The 27,518-nt window shown below is 41.3% G+C and overlaps 1 protein-coding gene across 1 annotated transcript in view; it reads left to right on the plus strand.

Moving 5' to 3' along the window:
• The window catches only part of eps8l2 (EPS8 like 2), a 156,854-nt gene that overhangs the window by 91,178 nt on the left and 38,158 nt on the right, over positions 1-27,518 (plus strand). The window contains exons 4-9 of the mRNA XM_060838846.1: positions 21,238-21,302; positions 22,135-22,296; positions 23,017-23,166; positions 25,142-25,221; positions 26,098-26,225; positions 26,437-26,519. Coding sequence (XP_060694829.1) covers positions 21,238-21,302; positions 22,135-22,296; positions 23,017-23,166; positions 25,142-25,221; positions 26,098-26,225; positions 26,437-26,519 — 668 coding nt within the window. The remainder of the gene's footprint in view (positions 1-21,237; positions 21,303-22,134; positions 22,297-23,016; positions 23,167-25,141; positions 25,222-26,097; positions 26,226-26,436; positions 26,520-27,518) is intronic.

The raw sequence follows: 27,518 nt of genomic DNA on the forward strand, positions 1-27,518 counted from the left end.
CTCCTCTGAGGAGCAGGAGTGCCTCTCTGCGTCCCTTTAGTCCAGGCTGTCAAACAGGTTTCAGTCCATTGGTCAGTTGCCAGCTGACTTTCCTTCCAGCAGACCGAGGAGTCAGAATGCTCTTCTCCACTATCTTTCCGCACCATCTTTAAAATTCTGCCCAGTATGATTAGATGGTTGCTGGACAACTGCGAGGAACTGTTTTACTTCATGACTTATTTTACTGCAGTTTACTTGTGTAAAGGTAATATTTAGAAATTAAACTGAAAGAATTACAGAGTGAATAAAAGGACAAAAGGACGCATGTGAAACTAAAGGTTTTGTTTCTCTGTTACAATCCCAGCTGCTATTATTACTGGAATATTCAGATCGTGTCATAACCAGTTGACATGACCAGCCTGGTCAGATCATCTATTGGCTGTTTTATCAGGCACTTAAATCAACTGGACAAGGAGGTGGGTCTGGGGAAAAGGGGCAGGCCTTACCATTGGACACAAGTGTGGACAGTGGAGCAAGTGTATCGGCTGGAGGTGTACAGTTCTGGTCAACCTGTGATAGGAGGGATATTATTAAACTGGAGATGGTTCAGAAAAGATTTACCAGAATGTTGATAGGAGTGGAGGGTTTGAGTTATAAAAGCAGACTGGGACTTTTTTCCACTGGAGTGTAGGAGGTTGAGGGGAGACTGTTACTGAGGTTTATAAAATCATGAGGGGCATAGACTCCTACCTATGACAATTGAATGACAAGGGTCTTTTCCCTAAGTGGAGGAGTTCAAAACCTTGGGGCATATTTTTAAGGTGAGAGGAGAAAGCTTTTTAAAAAAAAAACATGAGCAACCTTTTTAAACACACGGTGGTTCATGTGCAGAATGAACCTCCAGAGGAAGTGGTGGTAGCAGGTACAATTATAATTTTAAAAGACATTTATTTAAATACATTAATGCGAAGATTTGGAGGGATATGGACCAAACACAGGGAGGTGGGGCTAGTTTAGTTTGGGAACACGGTCTACATGGACTGGTTGGACAGATAGGTCTGATTCCGTGCTGTATGACTCTATGACCTGTTCTACAGGTATTCCTGGACAGAAAAGCTCCTCTTCTTCCGCTCTGTCCCATCCCCAAACCACATCTCCATTCCCAGCTTAGTGGTATCAGTAGTATATGTGCACTGGGATATTTCCTGCAGCTGGTTAATACCATAGGCTGCATCTGCGTATGCACAGCAGTCCTCATTATGGCCTTCTAGATAATCACTCGATTGTGTAGAAAAGAATTTCCTGATTTGACTCCTGAAAGACCTTGCTCCAATTTTGAGATTGTAGCCATTTAATGAAAATGTAATGAGGGCTGTTTTGTGGAAACCTGTTCCTTGTAAATATTTAAGTGTGCCTATTCTCTCTTTTTAATGTGCATTAATGTAAATGACTGATATTTGGTTGCATTCTTTAGATGTTCACCTGCCCCTAATTTGAGATGAATAGTTAAATCACATACATCCATATTGTTCAGATGCTTTGACAGTTTGTAAGCGAGCTATTAATAATCAAACGGAGAATGGGAACAAAAGAAAGTTAGGAGCTCAGGTAGCAATGAAATAATTAAGCAATTGGATCCCTTTTGAATGTCTTATTTGTGCAACAGTGCCAGTGAATATGAGCATTTCCAGGCAATTTGTAAACAGTCTATCCAGTTTCAGAATAATTAATTAATTGTGAGCTATTTTCGTAGCCCTCCGTAATAAAATTCCAATTTAAGAGAAGTTTTGAGGGTGAATATTTCACCACAGGGTGAAATAAGAGTTCCTAGAGGTAGATTTTGACCTTGCACAATAACATACAATCATTTTTTTTTTAAGTTTGCTTCTAATGAACATGCCACTAGATTAAAGGAGACTCCCACAATAAATAAGGTCCCATATTTCACACCAGATGACAATATAACTGATATCTGACCTGGAATTAAATAGGGAGACTGAGAGGCAATCATTTTTACGCAGAGTGGTTCACGTGTAGAATCCTCTTCCAGAGGAAGTGGTGAATGCAAGTACAGTTGCAGCATTTAAAAGAAATTGGGATAAGAAAATGATTAAGAAACATTTAGAGGCATATGGGCCAAGTGCATTCAGGTGAACTGGTTTAATTTGGGAATATGGTCAGCTTGGACTGAAGGTTTCGGTGCTGTGTGACTCCATGACATAAGGGTCACTCCCATAGACTGAGTGGAAATGTCAAGTTAAGTATTAAATATCAAATGCTTAATGGGTGTGTGAGATCTGAGCTGGAGGTCAAAAGGACAGAAACTCTACTTTTCAGAAAGGTGTAGAATGTGGTTTAACAACCAGTTTACATGCTTTGAAAAGCAGTGAGAGGCATTTGTGTATATAAGAAGTCTTCGCAATCAAATGTGCACAAAGGCATTAGAGAGGAAAGAGGAAAACGTGTGTAGTTCAACAGGATAAAGAAATTAACTGTTAAACCAAGTGACCAAGAGTATCAGGTTATGCTGAGAAATTGAGTTTAGTCAGACTGCGAGGTGTTTATGATATTCCAGTATTTTGGGAAGACAAAACAGGTCATAGTTCTCTGTCTCTATTCCCTGTTCCTTAACGTATCAAACAATTTTAATATGACCACTATTGAATGTCTCTAAAGCTATTAGGTGTTGTTTGTATATAATTCAACACTCAATTTCCCTTTAAAGTGTTGACTGACGTGACAAATAATCACCTGAATATGGAATTGGAGAATGTGCAGTATCCGTCAAAATAGGTCTTGGCAAAATATCAGAATTAGAGAAAGGCCAAAAAAAATTGGTGGATAAAAGAAGGAAGGAGAAGGCCCAAGATGCAACTCGGATTCAAAGTTAATTTATTGGAGAGTCGTGGAACCATGCCTCTGATCTAACACTTCTCACCATAACTGGTTGAATCTCCAAAACGCCCCATGAACATGCCACAGTGATCTCAACTGCTCTAGCTCATGACCGCCTTTTCATGCTTTTTGCAAGCAGTACTACCTTGGCTAGAAAGACTTGAATTACTGAAATTTGCCCACTTCGTGTGTGACAGATCAGATAAATCACAGACCTGTCCTTAGCTAAGAAAGCAGAAAATTGCACACACAAAGCCAGGAAGATTGCATTGAGATTACAATATTCCCCAACATCATCCTACCTCAGCAAATTTCCCAAGGGGAATCAACGGGCTAGTGGAAGGTATCAAACTGAAAAGATCACTAATGGTAATTTGGGAGAGCGGTGAGAGTGGAAAGTTACATAGCTGTCAGAGCTCGAACAGATCAAATTAGCAAGAGTACAACAGGAGGTTATTGTTGTCTGAAACTCTGAGACAATCTATCATGCAGGTCCCAACCAGCAAGGTTCAGGTACACTCTTTGGAAGGAAGTGTGGCTTAAATGGCCTGTCCCTGAACTTGTGTTGCCTTCTCCAGATAGGAAGGGGAATACAGCAGGAGGAGCAGAAAGGAAGGATATCGGCCTCATGAAAAATTGAAAAGGGGGAGAAGGAGGAAACCAGACATTAACAGCCCATTTCTTTGCTGAATGTGGACTATAAAATTCCATCGAAAATCAATGTCAGGACTGCATCAGAGTTAATAATCCACCCTGGCCAAACCTGCACTCTTCCTGGCAGGGAGTCTCAGAAAAATGTGGGTTGTTCAGATTATGATTGTCTATTTGTGGGACAGGGTGGATGGGCAACAGTTTTATCAGTCTGGATTTGGAGAAAACCAGAATAATCCACGTATTGGATGAACCCTCCAAGATTTCAGAAGGGAATGGCAAATGGATCCACTCAGCTCGTAGCCTCTGTGTACACAGTCAGTATCATATGTCATCTGCTTGGATCTGCATCGGTCCATAGACTGACCATCTGTGACCAGTCTGAATGAGCTTCAGGACTCAAGGTCAAACATGGTAAAATTGAGACCATGTTCTTTGGGAGCGGAGTCATTGTTACTTTGCCCCCTTCACTATCAGTGGAGGTTAGCTGAAGGTGTTGGGAGGTGCTTCAGAAGAGCAGAGACATGGGCTAAAAACTGGACTGAGCCAGTAGCAACTGAATGACAAAAGATAGGCAAGGGAGTGTGATAGCCCACCGCCATTGAGGATAATAACCTGGGTCATGTGGTAATCGGCACTCAATCTTGCTGTGCCTGCACAGTTCCTGCCAATGCCTTACTCTTGCAACCAGGTAGTAACCTAAACCATCTTTTGCTTTATCTGGTGGTTGAAGATAGACCTTATCCACAGCGCCATCATATGCAAACTTTTAGATAAAAGGCGGAGTAAATATACTCAACTTCACTCTTTGGCCATCTTTGTAAGCAGCTGCATCGAATTATGTCTGGATCTTTGGTATACAAACACAAGTGTTGTCCTTAATGTTGCAAAGGGTGGGCCTGGGCATGTTATGTTACATGCTTAGTGTGGTAATACCATGATGTACCATCTGCCCCTTGTGGAAAAGCCTACACAGACGAAATACATTTGACCACCGGTTCATCAAACACTGGTCCACACATAATGAGACCGTGAGGAAAAAGGAGGTGGTCAGTCCTGCTGTACACTGTTAAAGCCTCATTACCAGAACTTACAGCAAGCACCAAGATGTAGCTTGGCTTGTGGTGATAACAGCCCTCTGTATCAGATTCTCCTGAGAAACCCAATTGTGCTGAGGTGCCAGTGGTGGGAAAGGGACCAATGCCCACCTCTTTTTGTGAGGAAAGCCTGGTGGCAGATACAGTCAATTTCATAAAGGTATATCCTGAAAAGCCCTGTACTGACAAATGCATACTGAGACGAGCTGTGAAGGTAGCTAAAGGACAGTCAGTTTCATTAAATGCTTCTTGCTCTTCCTGAAAACAAACTATCTTATACAGATCTATCCTTAATGGTAAAGCCCTTACCTCTGAACCACAATGCTCCCACTACAAGATTCAAATCTAACTCTGAATTTACACCCCTGCAGAATGGATATTCATTGCTCAGTGCTCTTAATGTTCATAATAAAAAGGTATTTACATGAGAAACACTTTTGTAAAAAAAAATGTACATTTTTACAATAAATAACCAACTGGCTGTTTTGAATCTAACTAATCCAAAAATCATCTCTCAACTTTAATTACTGCTTCTGCTTGCATATCAGTTTGCCTGATCACAATGCTCATTCACTATTCCCTCCCCCACCCCTTCCCTTCCCTGACTCCAGATATAATTTTATTGTTTCTTCTCTACTTCTTTCTCCTAAACACTTCCTGTTTCATTTGCTCACTTCCTCCAGCTCGCAATACCCTACCCTGTTTCCATCTCCTCCTGCCTTCCTGTATAGTTCAATTAAGTCATCTCTTGCTCTTCTAAACTCCAGAGGATATGGGCATAACCTGTCCAGCCTTTCCTCCATAAGGCAATCCACTCATCTCAGCTGTTCACAGGATGGGAGAATTGAGCAAGATCAGGACAGAGAGGGTGAGTGGGTTGTGTCAGGGAAACTGTGTGCTTAACAAATAGGCTGAACTTGAATATACAATTCAAGTATATTTTGACAGATATAATTTTGACAGATGCACATGTGCTAAAACAAAAATGGAGGTCGGACTTTTTGAGATCTTCACAAACTATGCCAAAGCACATATGTGCCATTGGAAACCCTTTTTAAATGGTGCTGCACATGGAGGAGGCAATATTGAAGAGCAGAGCTGAAAGTGTGTTGCTGGTTAAAGCGCAGCAGGTCAGGCAGTATCCAAGGAACAGGAAATTCGACGTGTCGGGCAAAAACCCTTCATCAGGAACCATTCCTGATGAAGGGCTTTTGCCCGAAACGTCGAATTTCCTGTTCCTTGGATGCTGCCTGACCTGCTGCGCTTTAACCAGCAACACATTTTCAGCTCTGATCTCCAGCATCTGCAGACCTCACTTTTTACTTGAGTATTGAAGAGCAGCACTGCGAGTAGGAATAGAAATGCTGAATTGTCAGAGTCACCATATTTCAGATGACACACTAAACAGATACACATCAATCTGTTCAAGAATATAGAGTCATAGAAATGTACAGCACAGAAACAGACCATTCAATACAACTCGGCAGAGGTGGGTACTGCAGATGCTGGAGATTACAGTCAAAATTAGAGTGGTGCTGGAAAAGCACAGCAGGTCAGGCAGCATCCGAGGAGCAGGGAAATTGATGTTTTGGGCAAAAGCCCTTCATCAGCAGTAAGGCTGGGAGCCTCGGAGGTGGAGAGATAAATCTCTCCCGATGCTCCCAGCCTTATTCCTGATGAAGGGCTTTTGCTCGAAATGTCAATATTCCTGCTCCTCGCTTTCCAGCACCACTGTAATCATTCAGTACAACTCGTCTATGCCGACTAGATATCCCAACCTAATCTAGTCCCACTTGCCAGCATGTGGCCCATATCCCTCTTGAATCCTTCCTATTCATCTACCCATCCAGACCCTTTTAAATGTTGTCATTGTACCAGCCTGCACCACTTCCTCTGACAGCTCATTCCTCACATGCACCACTGTCTGCGTGAAAAAATTTCCCCTTAGATCCCTTTTGATTTTTTCTGGTCTCAACCTAAAGCTATGCCCTCTAGTTCTGGACTCCTCCCACCCCAGGGAAAAGACCTTGTGTATTCATCCTATCCATGCCCTCATGATTCTATAAGGTCACCCATTGGCCTCCGACACTCCAGGGAAAACAGCCCCAGCTTATTCAGCCTCTCTCTATAGTTCAAATTCTCCAACTCTGGCAACATTCTTGTAAATCTTTATTGAACCCTTTCAAGTTTCACAACATCCTTCCAATAGGTGGGAACTATAATTGCACACAATATTCCAAAAATGGCCTAACCAATGTCCTGTATAGCCACAACATGACATCCCAAATCCTATACTCAATGCTCTGACCAATAAAGGAAAGCTACCGGACTTCACTATCCTATCTACTGCAACTCTACTTTCAAGGAACGATGAGACTGCACTCCAACATTCACCAGGACATGAAGTATATAAGCCCTGCCCTGATTTGCATTTCCAAAATGCAGCACCTCGCATTTATCTAAATTAAACTCCGTCTGCCACTTCTCAGCCCATTGGCCCATCTGATCAAGATCCCGTTGTACTCTGAGGTAACCTTCTTCGCTGTCCATTACACCTCCAATATTGATGTCATCAGCAAACTTACTAGCTATACCGCCAATGTTCATATTCAAATCATTCTATCTAAATGACGAAACACAGTGGACTAAACATCGATCCTTGTGGCACATCACTGGTCACAGGCCTCCAGCCTGAAAAGGAACCCTCCACCACCACCATCTTATGTTTTCTACTTTCAAACCAATTCTGTATCCAAATGGCTAATTCTCCCAGTATTCCATGAGATCTAACCTCGCTAACCAGACTACCATGAGGAACCTTGTCGAACATCTTATTGAAGTCCATATAGATCACGTGTACCACTCTGCCCTCAACAATCTTCCTCGTTACTTCCTCAAAAAAACTCAATCAGACATGATTTCCCATGCACAAAGCCATGCTGACTATCCCTAATCAGTCCTTGCCTTTCCAAATATATGTATATCCTGTCCCTCAGGATTCCCTCTAACAACTTGTCCATCACCGATGTCAGGCTGACCAGTCTATAGTTCCCTGGCTTGTCCTTACCACCTTTTTTTAAACAGTGGCACCACGTTAGCCAACCTCCTGTCTTCTGGCACCTCACCTGTGACTATCGATGATACAAATACCTCAGCAAGGGGCCCAGCAATCACTTCCCTAGCTTCCCACAGAGTTCTAAGGTACAACTGATCAGATCTTGGCGAAGTATCCACTTTTGTGTGTTTCAAGATATCCAACACCTCATCCTCTGTAATATGGATATTTTGCAAGCTGTCACCATCTATTTCCCCACAGTCTATATCTTGCATGTCCTTCTCCATTGTAAACACTGATGCAAAATAATCATTTATTATCTCCTGCAGCTCCACACAAAGGCTGCCTTGCTGATTTTTGAAGGGGCCTTATTCTCTCCCTAGTTACTCTTTCATCCTTAATATATTTATAAAATCCCTTTGGATTTTCCTTAACCCTATTTGCAAAAGCTATCCCTTGTCCCCTTTTTGCCCTCCTGATTTCCCACTTGAGTATACTCCTTCTGCCTTTATACTTTTCTAAGGATTCACTCAATCTATCCTGTCTGTAGCTTACAAATGCTTCCTTCTTTTTGATGATCAAAACCTCAATTTCTGTCATTATCCACCATGCCCTGAGTTCATCTGCCTCCCCTGTTAAACCTCTTGCATTGAAATAAATGCAGTGTAACAAATTAGTCCTACCTTGTTCTCTGCCTCAGATTAATCTCTTTCCTCACTAACTCCCTGGGTCCAACCACACGCATGCGTGCACGCACACAGACGCGCACACGCACACAGACGCGCACACGCACACACACACAGACACACGCACATAGTTTAAATTCTCCTGAGCAGCTCTACCAAGTCTCCCTGCCAGTATATCAGTCCCCTTTCAATTCAGGTGTAATCCATCCTTCATGTACAGGTCACTATCACACTCCCTAGCTCTTGTAAAATCCTCATTGCCTGTAACTGTCACTCCAATGGATAGGATTCACAACCAAAGACACTTCCTGCAGACATAATCATCAGTAACTAAGGATCCCATGGTTATATTCAGAAGAGCAAGAGAATTTTCCTGGTACTCTGAAAAGTATGCATTCTCAACCAACAACTAGGATTAAGTATTTATTGCACACAGCTATTTCTGGGACATTGCTGTGTACAGAATTATCATATATGTTCACACAAATTTGGTCAGTGCTCAGTTGGAGTTCTCTGCACGTGCTTACTGTACATTGGTGGGGAGCTGTTGGGGAATCCTATTTGAGTGAAGAGTATTGATGTCCGTGATGGGTGAGTAATGTAAAATGAACAGTGGCTTGCTGCATTACTCGTGAATGGATTTTGACAGCTGGTTGCTATGGCATCGGTGAGAGCTGGCCCCGCATGGAATGGCGGATGAAGGGTGTGGCGATGCTGAGTAAATGTCGAAGGAGGAGGCATCCAGAGGACAAGGTGAACATAGCTCCACCCCAGTCCATGGTTTCCCAGTGAGTAAGGATGGTGTTTCAGTCTTGATGATCCCAGCTGCAGACTCCCAGCTGAGTTAAGGCTCCAGGTCCATTCCTAGGCCCGGGTGCCTGATGGCAGAGGCAGCAACGGAGACAGGTTTGGTCCCAGCAGAGGACCCTCCGTCACTTGGCAGCGGCTGCATTGGTGAGGTTAGCCCAGTGTGCACTCATGGCGGCGTTGGTGGAGGTGAGGTGGTGCCGCAAAGTGGCACCTCTTTGATCCAGCTGTTGCGGAATAGACTTGAGGCTTGGGGTAGGGGAGCACTAATTCAGGCCCATGACTGAGCTTAAAAGACTATAAGATGAACTTAATTGCTTTATTTTCTGTGTTTTAAGATAGCACCGGAGAGTGGTGACGCTAAACAACATTTTTCACTGTTAGTAATACATACACATGATGATAAATAAATCAAATCTCTCCATAGAGGTGGAAGGTTCAGTGCTCCACTCTGGATCTTGAGCATAACAATCAAGCCTGCTAATCTACCACAAAAAAAATGGAAAGAACTGAGAATGCTGGCAATGAGAATGAAAAACAGAAACTGGAAAAAACACAGCTAGTCTGGTGGCATGGTGGCTCAGTGGTTAGCACTGCTGCTTGACAGTGCCAGGGACACGAGTTTGATTCCAGCCTTGGACGACTGTCTGTCTGTGTGGAGTTTGCAAAGTCTCCCCGTGTCTGCGTGGGTTTCCTCCCACAATTTAAAGATGTGCAGGTCAGGTGAATTGGCCATACTGTCGTGAATCTAAATACCCGTGGAGAGGAAGCAGAGTTAACGTTTCTGGTCCAGTGACCCTCCTTTGATGCTTGAATTCAGTACTGAAGGGGTGTGTATTGTCTGTCGTGCTGTCCTTCAGATAAGATGTAAAATCAAGGCCTTATCTATCCTCTCAGGTAGATATAAAAAATTTCCTCTATCCTAAAAATGAGCAGGGGAGTTACTGTTGATGTCCTGGCTAATATTTACCCCTCAATCAACATCTGCTCGTTATTAACTGCAGTTTCTAAGAGTTTGCTATGTGCAAATTAACTACAGAATTATTTACTGTTTCATAGGATGTAGGTGTTGCTGGAAAGGCCAGTCTTCATTGCCCTCCCCAGTTGCCTTTATAATGAGTGAATCGCTAGACCATTGCAGAGGGCAGTTAAGTTGCCAATATTTCAACAGTGACTGGTCTTGAAAATGAATGAATGAATTGGCTGCAAACTGTTTTGGGATGCCTTAAGGATGTTGAAAGCTATTTCATAAATGCACACACTTTTGTGGAACCTCTATTATCCTGCAATTCGGTTCTGAAGTCATTCATGGTTCAGTTTTAAAACCAGGTGCTTCTTTGAATTGATGCAGAGCTTTCAGTTGTGAGATGAATTTACAACTCCGGTGGGTCACATCAATAAAGTTGGAGGTGAGAGAAAATGGAACCAGTGAGATGGGTTTTAAGGATAATAAGAAGCCAAGGAGACAGGTGGAATCGATAGGAGAAGCACCTGGGAACAATGTATTGTTTAACTTATCCCTCTGGTCTTGTCTACATTGGGGAGATGAGATGCCAACTCGCAGAACGTTTCAAAGAAAATCTCTGGGGCACACACACCAGACAACCCCACCACTCATGGCCAACCACTTGAACTCCCCCTCCCACTCTGCCAAGGGCAAGCAAGTCCTGGACCACCTCCGTTGCCAAATCCAAGCCACCCAACACCTGGAGGAAGAATGTCTGATTTTCCACCTTGGGACCCTGCAACCACATGGCGTCAACATCGATTTCACCAGCTTCCTCAGCTCCCTACCCCCCACCTCATCCCAGATCCAACCCTCCAACTAAGCACCGCCCTCTCGGACTCTCCACCCTCCACTCTGCTCTATTACCATCACCTCCCCACTATCACCTTTGTAGCTACCTTCCACCCCCTCCCCCCAGCCCATTCCCCCTCCTATTTAACACTCAGCCCCGTTCTCACCCCTATTTTCCTGATGAAGGGCTTATGCCCGAAAAGTTGATTGTCATGTTCCTCCGATGCTGCCAGTCTTGCTCCTCGAACTGTCTAACTTACTGTGCTTTTCCAGTGTCACACTTTTTGACTTACATTATCCTGTGTCTGAGTCTATTACAATAGAAGCCGTCAAATAAAGAACTTGTATAAATGGAATATCTTTCACAATGTGGAGATGCCACAAAGTATTTCTTAGCCAGTGCTATACTTGGAAGTCTAGTTGCTATTCTGAGGGATTATGGTGACCAATAAAGAGCCCAGTGAGTACCACATGGAGCAATCAGTAAATGGTAGATAATCTTGTTTCATGGATGTTAGTTGATGCCGAAATGTTGACTAGGGAACTGGGAGAGCTTCACCCTGTCCCAGCATAATGAGAGATTAGAGCTCACATGGTTCTCTATTTTAGAGATTGTCATGAATACCATTAAGCTCTGTTAAAACAAACATGGAGAGTGTAGCAAACACAACTATGTGACTATCAAGCTGAGTCTATTCAGCATGCTCAATATATTTAAACCATTGCCAAATTCAACTTGAATCAATTTTCCAACCATTTCAGATACGGGAGGGTATAAACTTTATTGCTTTGCTCCTATCAACTTAAATTGGTGCTAAGTTAATCTTAACTTGCAAACTGTCAAGTGGTTGTTGGTGTCTACACATGGAAATGCATCCTTTGTTATGACTTTATAAACTTTTCAATGAATTTCTTGGGTATTCTTTCTGGGCTCAGACAACTTTATACAGAGATGGTAGAATTTTTATTGAAACCTTATCTGCAAATGTGTTTTTGTAAACCAGGTATACACCACACATGGTTTTCAATATAACCAATGTGAATAATATTAGCATAGATTTGCAAACATTTGGGATAGGCGGCCAGTTTTTGTAATGTTTGTGTGAATCTTCCGACTGAGCGAATTACTGTGCAGGCTTGTTGCATTTGTTAGTAAGGGAAGTTGCTGAAATGTTCACATCAGTAGATGTGGTCCTTTAATTTGTCCCAACTGCAACACAATGTCATCTACTTTCTGCGACTTTGTAAGTATGCATGTTTCAGATCACATCTTTTTTTAATACTTTACTACTTCTGTGGCTATTATTTCTTTTTTTAGAATCCCTACAGTGTGGAAACAGACCCTTCGGCCCAACAAGTCCACACCAACCTTCCAAAGAGTAACCCACCCAGACTCATTTCCCCCTACCTTTTTATATTTATCCCTGATTAATACACCTAATTTACACATCCCTGTACACAATGGGCAATTCACCAAATGTGCATATCTTTGGATTGTGGGAGGGAACTGGAGCACCCGGAGCAAGCACAGACTCATGGAGAATGTTCAAACTCCATACAGACAGTCGCCTGAGGCTGGAATCAAACTGGGTCTGGCGCTGTGAGGCAGCAGTGCTAACCATTGAGCCACCCCAACATATATATTACTGGCATCAAATATGCAACTATAGAGTTTAAAAATTACAAAGGACAGGTAACATTTTTAAGTAGTCAAAAATAATTATTTTACGTATTGGCAAGTGCAGTGGTAACAATTCCCCTGCCAACAGTTAGGTTACTATATGCAGTGATAGTCATCATTTTAGCCTTGTTGCTAAAAAGCTGTCAGCATTGAATTGGTTTTCATCAGTTTTGGCAACTGACCACATTTGGCGCATCGGGTAGTATTGATGCATTTGTTTTACTTCTGGCTTGTTGAATCGTATTAATGTTTAGCTAAACATCATTTACCTGCTAATTATATAAATTAGCCACAAACAGATCTTAGAAGTGGGTCAGGAGAGGAGGTTTTGATGGGATAACAAGATTGTTCACTTTTTCAGTATGAAGTGATTGCCTATCTACAATATACATCACAAGCTTAAAGTCTTCAATATGGTTCAATAAGGAAATGGTTCCTTTCAGAGAACCCAATTATACCGACATGTGTAAAAGAATCACTGTTGGATGATGCTGGCCTTCCAAAGCTGACTTTTCCTGACTTATGCGTCTCCTAATTGGCATCTGGGTCAGATTCTGATTTCAGATGAGGGTCCTTCCTAAAAATCCACTCCCATGCCTTCCATCAGTAGGTGCTCCAGTGCAAAAAGAGATCAAAGGTAATAGCATGGATTTAGATCTTTTGCATTTTTTTTATGTGGACAGAACACACCTGGGCAATTTTACACATTATTGGATAAATTCCAATGTTATAGATGCACTGGAATAACTTGGTAATTCTGAAACAATTTTCATTAGTCCTTTTGCCAGAATGTTGTCGGACTCGTAGTATTTGTAGTATCCAATGCTTTCAACCATTTTTGATAGCTCACAGAGTAAATCAAATTGGTTGAAGACTGACATCTGTGAAGCTGAGGACCTCAAGAGATGATCGAGATGGACACTCAGCATTTCTATTTGAAGGTGTTTGTAAATACTTAACCTTGTCTTTTGCACAGATGTGTTGGACTCCCCCTGTCATTAATCTAGATCAATTGCATTAAGCAGGGTGATATGCCACACAAAATGGTGGATAGTATGCTCAATGTAAAGGTGGGTCTTTCCGTTGCAACCAGTAAGTTGGTTCACCAAGCTTAAAACCAAACATATAATTTGGCATTTGGGGACCTGAATATTAAGTAGTGCAAATGAATGAAAAATATTTTATGCTTTCTGTTGATCAAATATTAAATATGTAATCCACTGGGTGCTTAAAATAGCTGTTAGGCAGTGAAGGAACTACAGAGATGGTCAGTGTATATATCAGAAGGCTGTGGGATTTGTGAGAAAGGAAGAAGCATCTTTTGGTTTTGCATGGCTATTGAGGAAGCCACATATTCAGGTCCTTACTGAGGCTGTAAGGCCAGCAGCAATTAAATCTATAATTCAGTTTTAGGCATAGCATTTTGCCCTGTTGTCCAATCCTATGGTTAGGATATGCACTCTTAACTATGTGCAGTACACAGAGTAATGTGATAATCAGCCCAGAGCATTTTTGAGATTTCCTTGGCTTTTGAAGGGCTCATGCCCGAAACATCGACTCTCCTGCTCCTTGGATGCTGTCTGACCTGCTGCGCTTTTCCAGCAACACATTTTCAGCTCTCCTCTCCAGCATCTGCAGTCCTCACTTTCTTCTAGAAGTTTTTATCAATATTGCCAAGGTTCCAGTTTACAAGCACGAGGAGGTTTTTCTAAGTTCTCTCTCACCATCTCACCTCCTGCATTTGATTTTAATCCCCTGCATCAATTAATTGCTTCCTGTATTTAGATGTCTTTTGCAGTGAAGTCTATTTTATAATTCCCTGCTGGAAAGCAATGAGCGCCTGACCTTTCTCTTTGCATATTTGGGTCAAATTTCAGGTGTGACTGTGGATAGTAAACACAGCTGTGTAACCCAGGCATAGTGAAAGCTGAGCAAAAGCTTTTAATTGACAATAGTCAAGATGAGAGTGGTGCTGGAAAAGCACAGCAGGTCAGGCAGCATCCGAGGAGCAGGAAAATCGACGGTTCGGGCAAAAGCCCTTCATCAGGATTCCTGATGAAGATATTTTGCCCGAAACGTCGATTTTCCTGCTGCTTGGATGTAGCCTGACCTGCTGTGCTTTTCCAGCACCACTCTCATCTTGACTCTGATCTCCAGCATCTGCAGTCCTCACTTTCACCTAATAATTGACAATAGCCTTGTGGGGTTTGTGTAGCAGGAAAGCAGCACTCACTTCTTCAAACTCTCATGTTTTAGAATCAGAGGTTTAATTCATTGGAATTAAAGCTCTATCATCCCCAAACTTCCTCATTCTTTTGAACTCCTACTTAAATGAAAAAATTATGTAGATTAGAAAACTAAATCCATGTTTAATGTGATGTGTTTTCATTCATTTATACAAGGAGTACATGCTGTTTAAGTCAAAATGTCTGAGTTTGGTGAATTGACTATAAGATGGCAAAGCCACACTATGGAGCCATCCACAGCTACTATTGGAGAACAGCAGCCAGAAGGACTGTTAAGTGGATACAAGAGTAACATGTGACTTATCTTTCCGGTTTCCATTTCTTGAGCTTGGCTGTCTCAGGTACTGAACTGAAAATGTGTTGCTGGTTAAAGCACAGCAGGTTAGGCAGCATCCAAGGAACAGGAAATTCGACGTTTCGGGCCAGAGCCTTTCATCAGGAATGAGGAGACTGTGCCAGGCAGGCTAAGATAAAAGGTAGGGAGGAGGGACTTGGGGGAGGGGCGATGGAGATGTGATAGGTGGAAGGAGGTCAAGGTGAGGGTGATAGGTTGGAGTGGGGTGGGGGCGGAGAGGTCAGGAAGAAGATTGCAGGTTAGGAGGGCGGTGCTGAGTTGAGGGAACCGGCTGAAACAAGGTGGAGGGAGGGGAAATGAGGAAACTGGAGAAATCTGAGTACATTCCTTGTGGTTGGAGGGTTCCCAGGCAGAAGATGAGGCGCTCCTCCTCCAGCCGTCGTGTTATGTTCTGCTGATGGAGGAGTCCAAGGACCTGCATGTCCTCGGTGGAGTGGGAGGGAGAGTTAAAGTGTTGAGCCACGGGATGGTTGAAGCCCAGGTATTTGAATTACCAGATAGACAGTGACTGAATGTATCCTGAAAAATGTGCATTGGCACCTCTCCGTCAACTCAATGTACTGACTGTGTCCCAATCGCCCAGCACCAGGATTCCTCCAAAAAGCATGAGGTGGGTGAAGAGCTCCTGTCTGAAATGTCTATTTTTCCTGCTCCTCGGATGCTGCCTGACCTGCTATGCTTTTCCAGCAACACCCTCTCAACTGCTCCAAAAAGCCCCCAACTCCAAGTCAGAGATTTTCAAGGCTTCTGACTCAATTATCTCCGTTATCATCTCTCCTGCTACTTTACAACATCTCACTTATCATCTTTCAGTAGTTATTAGCATGGATTTGGGATCTTTTAAGTATTTCACTTACCAGAATACAGCAGCAATTGCTGTAATAAGCTGAGTGTCTTGGATGCATTGAAATTGGAGTTGCAGGTAGATAGGATAGAAGGAGGTTTTGGGCATGCTTGCCTTCATTGGTCAGTGCATTGAATATTGGAGTTGGGATGTCATGCTGCGGCTGTACAGGATATTGGTAAGATGTTTTGGAATACTCAATTCAATTCTGGTATCCCTTCTGTAGAAACGATGTCGTTAAACTTGAAAGGGTTCAGAAAACTTTTATAAGGATGTTGCTAGGGTTGAAGGGGTGGAGCTTTGGGTGACTAGACTAGACTAGACTAGACTTAGTGTGGAAACAGGCCCTTCGGCCCAACAAGTCCACACCGACCCGCCGAAGCGCAACCCACCCATGCCCCTACATTTACCCCTTACCTAACACTACGGGCAATTTAGCATGGCCAATTCACCTGACCCGCACATCTTTGGACTGTGGGAGGAAACCGGAGCACCCGGAGGAAACCCACGCAGACACGGGGAGAACGTGCAAACTCCACACAGTCTGTCGCCTGAGTCGGGAAACGAACCTGGGTCTCAGGCGCTGTGAGGCAGCAGTGGGTGGAGGCTGAATAGACTGGGCTATTTTCCCTGGAACATCTGAGGTTGTGAGGTGATGTTACAGAAGTTTATAAACGTGCTTCGTCCGGTGGCTCACCGAAGATTTTACCTAGTATGGTGACAAAATGTCTGAAAATGAACCTTTAAGCTCAGCGAGCAAACCTACATCCAGAAGTTTATAAAATCGTGGGGGGCATGGATAGGGAAAATAGCGAAGGTCATTTTTCCAAGTGTGAGGAGAATCCAAAACTAGAGGACATAGGTTTAAGGTGAAGTGGGAAAGATTTAAAAGGGACCTGAGGAGCAACCTTTTCACACACAGGGTGTATGTGTATGGGATGAAGTGGTGGAGGTGGGTACAATTACAACATTTAAAAGGCACCTGAATGGGTACATGAATAGGAAAGGTTTGGAAGGATATGGGCCAAATGCTGGCAAATGGGACTAGATTGGTTTAGTATATCTGGTCAGCATGGATGAGTTGAACCAAAGGGTCTGTTACCGTGCTGCATAACTCTATGACTCCAATATTGATCCTTTGCTAAGTGGATTTCTGGCCACTTTCCTCTCATATTTGTTCCTCAAGTCTGGCTGTAAAAATCACTGAGGTAAGTAGGTGGTCTTTAATAGGATTATTGTCTGTCAGATTAGTTTGATGATAATTTGAAAGTTTGAGTCCAAGATGTGATAAAATCTGAGCTACACAAACCACCACCAGTTTCATTAAGCATCCTTAGATTTATGCACCTTCCCAAGTGAGGTGGAAGAAGTGGAAATGGCTCTCGCCACCTCTTTGTGTGAAGGACAAAGTTTCTTTATTTATTTGGCTTCACAATGAATAACCATGGAAACAGGCTCTTCACTGGATATTTGTGTCTTTATCTTGGTAGGGTTGATAATTTGCAACCATTTTGGTTGTAAGAGTATTGTCATGTACTTCAAAAAATAGTGACGTAAAATTAAAAGATGCTGAAAACAGTCTATAAAATTCCCTGAAGTGACTATTTGTTATGGCATGGTGCAATATCTCTTCATAAATCAAAATATTGTTGCATACATGCTTCAATACTGATTCTTATATAATTTGTTCTTGGATCACAGATCTATTATTATTATTATCTATTATTAAAGATCTCTTAAACCTATGCTGTAAATCTTTATAACCAATATGTACTGCATCTGTATATACAGATGCATTCATTTGACAGCTTAGATAACTGTTTTAATATGAATTACTCTTGAGTTATGCCAACTAAATTCCAAACTTATTTCATATCCGATATTCTTTTCTTAAGGGGCAAACTCAATCTGCTACCTGGTGGGCACATTCTCGGCACATGATTTGCCATAATGTCATCCCATTCTAGTTAAAAATCTCACTACACCAGGTTAAAGTCCAACAGGTTTAATTGGAAGCACACTAGCTTTCGGAGCACCACTCCTTCATCAGTCAGTGTTGTACACCCCAGTCCAACACCGGCATCTCCAAATCACGATCCCATTATAGAATTGGCATTCATTGTTAAACAGAAAAGCAACAATGATAACTGTACTTAATGAAGGAGAAAGATGAATTTCTGTAATATAAAGGCAACGAGATCTGACAAACAATCAGAAAATCGGCAAACAATGCCGTGCACAAATAATCGGAACAAAGGGAACAACAGACAAGTGAAGTACAGATTAAACATAGTCCTACAAAAAGTAATAGAGCTCAACAAAAATATAATTCCTTTTGAGCTGAGAAACTAGAATTAAAATGAGACTTCACAGAAAAGGTTCATGACAAATACGTATCAATAATACAAAAGGTAATTTGTTTGTTTATTTCCACTTTTAAAAAGCTAGACTTGTAAACATTCATATTCAAAGCGACTGGTATGCTTATAAGAGGAGATCTAATAGTTAACATGCAGGTGCATTGAGCAATTAGAAAGCAAAATGATTTGTTGGTCTTTATTGCGAGAGGATTGGAATAGAGGAATACAAGAACAGAGAAGCCTTGCTACAGTTTTACAGGCTTTGGTGAAATTGCACCTTGCTCAGGACATTGGTCACCTGAACCCGAAACGTTAACTCTGATCTCTATCCACAGATGTTGCTAGACCTGCTGAGCTTTTCCAGCAATCTGTTTTTGTTTCTGATTTCCATTATTTGCAGTTGTTTCGTGTTTTACCTGATTCAAATGCATTAATGCAGATGCAAAGTTGCTATGTTAACTTGAGAGGTGAATGCCATAACAAATTTTATTTGAAATTTGTATCTTGTTGAGAAAACACAAGAAGTATGAGAGTCATGACAAACTAGTAAAGAATGCCAGAAAACTGAATCCTCCTGTTATTCAGTGAGATAATTAAAGTTAAAATTCTGTCAGTTTACACATTTACAGTGAGAGTGCTGATTCAAAAGGAGAACAAGATGCATAAGTGTTAAGAGCAGTAATTGAGCATATTGTACAGAAAGAAAACTACAAAGATGTAGAAGACTAATGGTCAGATATTTGATACCATATTATTACTGAGAATATCTATCAAGGAGACATTTTTCACTTGAGAATTGAACAAATGTTTATATGTTCAGATATACAGATGAGGAATATCTCTCACATCTGGGTCAGTGAATCTCATTAATTTATGCATTAAAGAAGTTTCGGAATTAACTAGATGTACATTACAAAAATTTCCAGTATGGTAGTTGCAAATACCAGAAACGAGATGGCAACTAATTGGAATGAAATTGAAATGTTAAAGGGTTAGGGGCAAGTAAGTCAGTAAATCCTGATGTAATTGTGGAAATAGTGCTGAAAGAATTGGTAGAACTTTAAGCTGGATGTGTGACTGGGTGCCATTGGCACATATCTGAAAATTTAGAGAAGAAATAAAAGTTCTGACAACAATCATTCAGAAGGGATGAAGCGTTCCCAATGGAACAGCTTTGTTAAAAGGCATGAAATATTTTATGTAGATCTGTCTCAATGATACAAGCTCTCAAATGTTCTGAAGGAAAGTCATATTTGATTCTATGTTAATGCTTTTTCTCTGCACAGATGCTGCCAAATTGTCTCCAGCACTTTGTGTTTGTTTTACATCTCTGTCGTTCCCGGTATTTTGTTTTACTTAAGGGTTATGAAGTGTACTCCCTTCCTTTTGGTAGTGAGGACCAGGTGATTAAAAATTGAGAACCCTACCCCAAGATTGCTGTGTTCCTGGCCACCTCTATGCAATTCCAGTCCTTGTGGGAACCTGGACATCAACTGGAAAATCCCAGTTGGTTTCTGAAAGTTGGCTTTTGGCCATTGACCACCTGTTGTGTTGGGCAAGTCACCCTGTGGCTATATCTCCCATTCCCCTGTATCTTACCTCCTGGAAAATGGGAAGTTAGGGGACTGACATGGTTGCCAACAGTATTATTTTTTATGCTCATTCACCTCAGTGCCTGCCCACACATTCAGCCCTGTACCTAGTTCAGGAAGGAATCAGGCTTTTGCCCGAAACGTCGATTTTCCTGTTCCTCAGATGCTGCCTGAAGTGCTGTGCTTTCCCAGCACCGCTCTAATCTAGAATCTGGTTTCCAGCATCTGCAGTCCTTGTTTTTACCTCGACACAATATAATAGACACAATTGGATACAATGAGGAATGTGTGACCCACTTCTTGGAAATTTGATGTCACTAAACCCAATATATCTATAGCAGGCTTAAATTTGTAACAGAGATGAGGAGATATATCTAAGTGTTACAGTGAAAGATATGTTTTCAAGTACAAAACATTGGTTAGGCCACTTTTGGAATATTGTGTGCAATTTTGGTCTCCCTTCTACAGGAAAGATGTTGTGAAACTTGAAAGAATTCAGAAAAGATTTACAATGGTGTTGCTGGGGTTGGAGTATTTTGAGCTTTGGGAAAGGCTGAATAGGCTGGGGCTGTTTTCCCTGGAGCATCAGAGGGTGAGAGGTGACATAGAGGTTTATAAAATCATGAGGGGCATGGTTAGGGTAAATTGATGAGGTATTTTCCCGGGGTGGGGGAGTCCAGACTAGAGGGCATAGGTTTAGGGTGAGAGGGCGAAGATTTAAAAGGGACCTAAGGGGCAACTTTTTCACGCAGAGGGTGGTACATGCATGGAATGAGCTGCCAGAGGAAGTGGTGGAGGCTGGTACAATTACAACATTTAAAAGGCATCTGGATGGGTATATAAATAGGAAGGGTTTGGAGGGATATGGGTCAAGTGCTGGTAAATGGGACTAGATTAATGTAGGATAGCTGGTTGACATGGACAAGTTCAGCTGAAGAGTCTGTTGCCGTGCTGTTCATCTCTATGACTCTAATTGCTGTTCATGTTATGCCATTTGTAACAAACCATAGATTAGAGTCACACATTTCATGTGAACTGAAAACAATGCATTCTATTCAGAATTGTATAATATGAAAGTCTCCTTCGCTCTTGGTACACCCTGTGCCTTGATAAGTATATAATGTCACCTTTTCCTGACAAAAAATTGTGTCCAGCTTTATTGATTGATTTGATTCTACCTATCTGTTACAGAGCAACGAAAGAAGTATTCCAATTCCAACATAATCATGCATGAGACTTCTCAGTACCATGTGGAGGTAATGCTATTAATGAGTTATTAGAATACAGAGGAGATTACCTTTTGGGTTGGTTAATGTGACTTTGGTTGGAGATTTTCAACGCTAGGCAGAAGGGTATTGTCACTGGACCAGTCATCCAAAACCCCAAGCAAAGGTTTGTGGATACAGGTTCAAATTCTACCCTGGGCATGGACAGTGAATTTGAAATAAATAAAAAGAAATTTGGAATAATAGCTAGCTAAATGATGACCTTGCCGATTGTTGTAAATATGCATTTACTTTGGTAATGTCGTTCAGGGAAGAAATTTTGCCACCTTTGCTGTATGTCAAGAGTTAAATCAATGTGATTGACTCTTAACTCCCTTTGAGCAATCAAGGATGGACAATAAATAATGGCCGAGCCAGCAACTCCCTCATCCCATGAATGAATAACCAAACAAAAACTGTAAAAATATTGCAGGTCCAGGCTTCAAACTAATGCTTAACAACAAATCTTGTCAGTACTGAGAGTAAGCAATGATCCTTGACCCAGGACAGCACTGCTAAATACTAAGGATTAAATTTCATCCCATCCCCTCAATTCTTGGCTGATAACTTGTACTTGGCAGAAAATAGATGAAGATTGTTAATGAAGAAATGCAACATTAGTTTTACATAAATCCAATCTGTGATAGAATATCCAAAGAGTTATAGTTGGAAGTATCTCTTTGCAATCACTTGTAAATGGAAATTTCTAGTTTACTAGCAACATGCTAGAAGAACAAAATGCTGAAAGCACTCAGTGAATGAACTGGACCATGTTTGATTGGTCAGTAGGACATAAAGATCTATTGCTTGCTTCTGTTTCTAGCATCTCGCCACATTTGCAATGGACAAGAGTGAGTCCATTGTGACAATAGATGATGGCGTCAAGAAACTACTACAGTTGGATTCAAAAGGGAAGGTGTGGACTCAGGAGATGCTGCTGCAAGTGAATGACAAAGCTATTAGACTGCTGGATTGTGAAAGTCAGGTAAAATTATCAAGGATTTTATTTTGACTGATCCAGAGACCATTTGTCAGCCACGTAGAATTAGTACAGAATTCTGAAGCAACAAAATGCACATTCATTGATGGATTCAAAGTTCTTGTCTACATCTTTTGTCCCTAAGTTAATTACATTTTCTATCAGAACTAGCTTGGATGCTTCCCATGAAGATAACATCTGCTAATGTTTACTGTCTGGACTGTATGGGAAAAAATGATTGAGTAGGGTGCTGAAGTGTAGGGTTCATACCTCAACCAATGTCAGTCCCTTCAAAAGACAACAGTTTATTGCTTAAAGCTTAAAAAGCTTTGGGTTAATTTTGGGCTGACGTCCAAGTAAGGACATCTGTGCTCCAGTTTTGAGTGCACACGCACCATGTAACATGTAATTCAGTAAGAATTTTCAAATGCCTTGGCAGGCAGATACTGAAATGCTAATAGGAACATCTTTGAACAACTGATGTTAGTATGGCACCCTGTTGTGGACAACCAGGGCCATCTGTTGTAGTGGAGATGATTATTTTTTTCCCCAAAGCTTTTATAGTCCATTTATAGTCATGGTTGATTGTGATATTGGATAGTTTAATGACCGTCCAAAATACCTGGTAAGCTTTTTTCTCCCCTTTTTCTTTGCATGCTTTACTCAATGTTTTGTATTCTGTTTTCTTTACCACCCCTTTCCCACCACGACACCCTGTTTCTATAGGATGAGTTGGAGAACTTTCCACTAAACACAGTGCATCACTGCCAAACTGTACTCAACCAGTCCAAATATTCATCAGTTTTACTGCTCATGTGTCAAGATTCTGATCAGCACAAACCCGATATGCATTTCTTCAATTGTGATGAGGTTGGGGTGAGTAAATTTTGCAGAGAGGAGCCGACCAAAAAGGGTGCTTTACTTCTGCAAATGAAAGTTAGTGTTGAAAGTGGTAATTTTGTGTTGACTAGCCAAATCACAATGATATTATTCATGAAACTTGCTTGTAATATGCGACATTCCGAGTGATGCAATTTAGATGCAAAGTTGTTTAATAAAAACATTGTGAAATGATGATAACCACGATTGCAAAAACATTTTATACAATGTATGGTGAAATGCTCAAAATGGTTGTGAAGTTCCTGGAAGAATTATGTATTGCAAAAAAAAAGCTCTACGTATTGAATTACCAATGGCCCTAATTATAGAACATTACAGTGCAGTACAGGCCCTTCAGCCCTCAATGTTGCGCTGACCTGTGGAACCAATCTGAAGCCCATGTAACCTACCCTATTCCATTCTCGCCCATATGCCTGTCCAATGACTAGTTAGATGCCCTTAAAATTGGCGAGACTACTACTGTTGCATTCCACACCCCTCCTACTCTGAGTAAAGAAACTACCTCTCACATCTGTCCTATACCTATCACCACTCAATTTAAAGCTATGTCCTCTTGTGCTAGCCATCACCATCCGATGTAAAAGGCTCTCACTGTCCATCTGATATAACCCTCTGATTATCATGTATGTCTCAATTAAGTCACCTTGTAACCTTCTTCTCTCTAACAAAACCGCCTCAAGTCCCTCAGCCTTTCCTCATGAGACCTTCCCTCCATACCAGGAGACATCCTAGTAAGTCTCCTCTGAATCCTTTCCAAAGCTTCCACATCCTTCCTATAATGCGGTGACCAGAACTATACACAATATTCCAAGTGCGACCGCAGCAGAGCTTTGTACTGCTGCAGCATGATCTCATGGTTCCAAAACTTAATCCCTCTACCAATAAAAACTAACACACCACGTGCCTTCTTAACAACACTATACAGAGGCATGATAAGAGACCTCCATTCCCTAGAAATGGGTAAAAATCCCCGAATCCCATACAAGTAAAGCAGAATCAAATTTAAACAGTCAGTGTAAACCCGTGAACCTAGACAAAATGAAGTGAGTTACAAGTTGAATAAATCCAATCTGCATACCGATGATTATTCTAATTAACTGACCCCATACCTTTGAGTGAGGTCAGCTTTGTATTAGGATGGCAGATGGAAACCCTATCCCATCACACTCTTGGCTGCTTTATCAACCATTGCTGCCAATGTTTCGAGGTTGATTTTTGTCCTAGTTGGCAAAGAGTACCAAAGATGTAACAGAGTAAACTATAGCATGCAATATTTGTACAACTGAGCATATCTTATCCTTTTGGCATTGTACAGTAGCATCTCAACAAACCAAATATTCAACAATATGAATAAACTGTAATGAAACCATGGTTTTCACTTTCTCCACCAGATGTTAGTCTCATTAAAGGCATTTTATTATACAATTGTTTTGGTGGTGAATATGATTCCATTTCTTTTATTTGCAAAATTATTTTTCTCCTCAGTGCAATGGTTTTCTTCTAGGCCTCATATTGTGCCTTGAAGAAAACTGGTAGTTGCAGGTGTTGAAGGGTAAGCATTCCAAAGGCTCTGTACACATGAAAGGCTGCATTTCTCTATCTGCACCTTTCAGTATGCTTCATTGGGAATGATATGAGGTGCAAAAAGAAATCATTGTATAGTAGAGAAAAAAAATTTCACAGATAAACAAAATAGCTCTGTGTGGGTCTATTAGAACAGGTTGAGTATCTTTTTTTATCCAGTTTCCCCCAAAATCCTCACCTCTAATTAATAAACCTTCATCAGCTGAGGGCATGTTCTGTAATCTCTGCCTCCTTATTGTTAATACATCCAAGCAGAGCACACCTAGTATATTACACAGGTATGCTTCAATTTTGGAACATATTTGAAGATGAAAGCTATTATTAAATTATGAGACATCGATCACATATTCTGTTTTTTCTTTTGCAGGCTGAGATGATTCATGCTGATGTTGAGAGTGCAATCTCTGACTGCAAAGGAGGACAAAAAATTCGACCTCAGACACTGAAGTAAATAAGTTTAATACAAGAATCTTAAGAGTGGGCAAAAGTCTTTGGTCCAATATTCAAACCCAGTTGTTGACTTGTTCGCACAGTGTGTGTGATGCTGGCAAGAAAACTTTCATTGTTCATACCTAATGCTCTAAATAGATATTGGTGGTATTTCACTTTGAATTATAACTGCCTTTATGGGCACATTAGTCCTCAATTCATTATCTCTTAGGCAATGCAACAAATTATCTCTTGAATCCATTTAGATTAGATTCCCTACAGTATGGAAACAGGCCCTTCAGCCCAACAAGTCCACACTGACCTTCCGAAGAGTAACCCACCCAGACCCATTTCCCTCTGGCTAATGCACCTAATACTATGGGCAATTTAGCATGGCCAATTCACCTGACCTGCACATCTTTGGACTGTGGGAGGAAACCGGGGCACCCGGAGAAAACCCATGCAGACACGGGGAGAATGTGCAACCTCCACACAGTCGCCAGAGACTGGAATTGAACCTGGGACCCTGATGCTGTGAGGCATCAGTGATAACCACTGAGCCACCGTGCCATGAAGAAACACCGTTCATTCTGCCACTGCTCTGACTGTCAGGTAGTAGGTTAAAATGAGATAGGGATAGAGAACAGTGACTCATTCATCAATCATCCCTCCCTTCTCTGTGGGAACGTGTCAGACTTTTGTTCAGTACCTGACAACATGAATTGGGATTGGAACCTGAGCAACACCAAAACAGCAAATATGAATTTGTATTTTTGGCATGATATACTGCAACACCATTACACAGTGCCAACAGGACATCTTATCTGTTTTAGATTGCACAGTTTTTACCTCCTAGCAGAGAGTTTCATTCGGTAACCATGTTTCTCTCATCAGGGTGAATCAAGAAAAAATGAAGAAGCAGCGGGAGACAATAATCCCATCACCCCCTCAAAGTATTGCACCTGCCCATCCTCCTGGCGTTAAGAGTCGAGCTGCTGCCATAATGGAACCAAGTGGCCCAGGTAATAGATGCATTCAGTATGCTTCAGATGAATACATTGGGAAAGGAGCTCTTAAACAGCGTGTCTTTGCTTTTTTTTCAGCTGTTTTCTGTATCAAACAAATGCTGCAATCTAGAAAAAAAAAGTAAGGAGATTCTTTATGTTTTTCCCCCTTTTGAGGAGGAAGAATGTCCTTTAATGTGATAGTTAACTCTTGAATGTCTTCCCACAGTGGAACAAGATCGGAGAAGCATCAGTTCACAGGAACATGAGGAGTCACCTGAAGTTTTGGCGCAAAAGATTGAGAAAGATGTGGTGAGTGATTTGGTATTAATTCTGAAAAACAGGAGTCCTGCATCTCAGCAAAATGTTTAGTTGTAATGCCATTTTCGAAACCTTCAATTGATTTTATGAGAATAGATTCTCTAATGATTATCTGTTTATGACCTTTGAGGAAGTTGACGAATTGCTTTTGGGATGACGAGATTCGAATGTAGGAAAATTACATCCTCCAGATAATGGGAAAGAAATATATGAACAAATTCATCTGCAAATTTTAGAATCATGTCTGAAATGCAAATAATTAACATTAAGGGATTTAATTCTTTTAAAATAAATCAAAGAACTGTGAATGCTGGAGATCTGAAACAAAAGCTGAAATTGCTGGAGAAATTCAGTGGGTCTTTTGGCATCTGTGGAGAGAAAAACATAGTTAAACATTTTGAGTCCAGTGACCCTTCACCATCCAGTGATGAGGCTTAGTGGTTAGCACAGCTGCCTCTCAGCACCAGGGACCTAGGTTCGAATCCACTCTGTGTGGAGTTTGCATATTCTTCCCATGTCTGTGTGAGTTTCCTTCAGGGGCTCCGGTTTTCTCCAACAGTTCAAAGTTGTGTAGGTTAGTTGGATTGGCCATGTTAAATTGCCCATAGTGTTTATGGATGTGTAGGAGTTGATGGGCAAAATGGCCAGCTTCCTAACTATAGAGATTCTAAAAGATCTCATTGTGCTTTTTTTTAAGAATAAGTTTGCGCATTATCCTTGAATATCCTAGACAATGTTTTTCTTTCAATCTACATCACAAAACTGTCTGGCATCATCGCAATTCTTGTTTATAGAGCTTGCTGTGTAAATTGACTTCTGCATTTCCTACATAACTACATTTGCAGATTAGTGGTTGTTACAAACTGATAGTTATGAAAACCACTTTGGAAAAGAAAGACACTTCTAACATTGAAAATCTCTGAGGAATATGTTCTAGAGATCTGGTCTCAAATTTAGTATTATGCTACTTGATGCATATTCTCACTAAGA

The sequence above is a fragment of the Hemiscyllium ocellatum genome, chromosome 18 (assembly GCF_020745735.1).
Source record: "Hemiscyllium ocellatum isolate sHemOce1 chromosome 18, sHemOce1.pat.X.cur, whole genome shotgun sequence".
Classification (NCBI taxonomy): Eukaryota; Metazoa; Chordata; class Chondrichthyes; order Orectolobiformes; family Hemiscylliidae; genus Hemiscyllium; species Hemiscyllium ocellatum.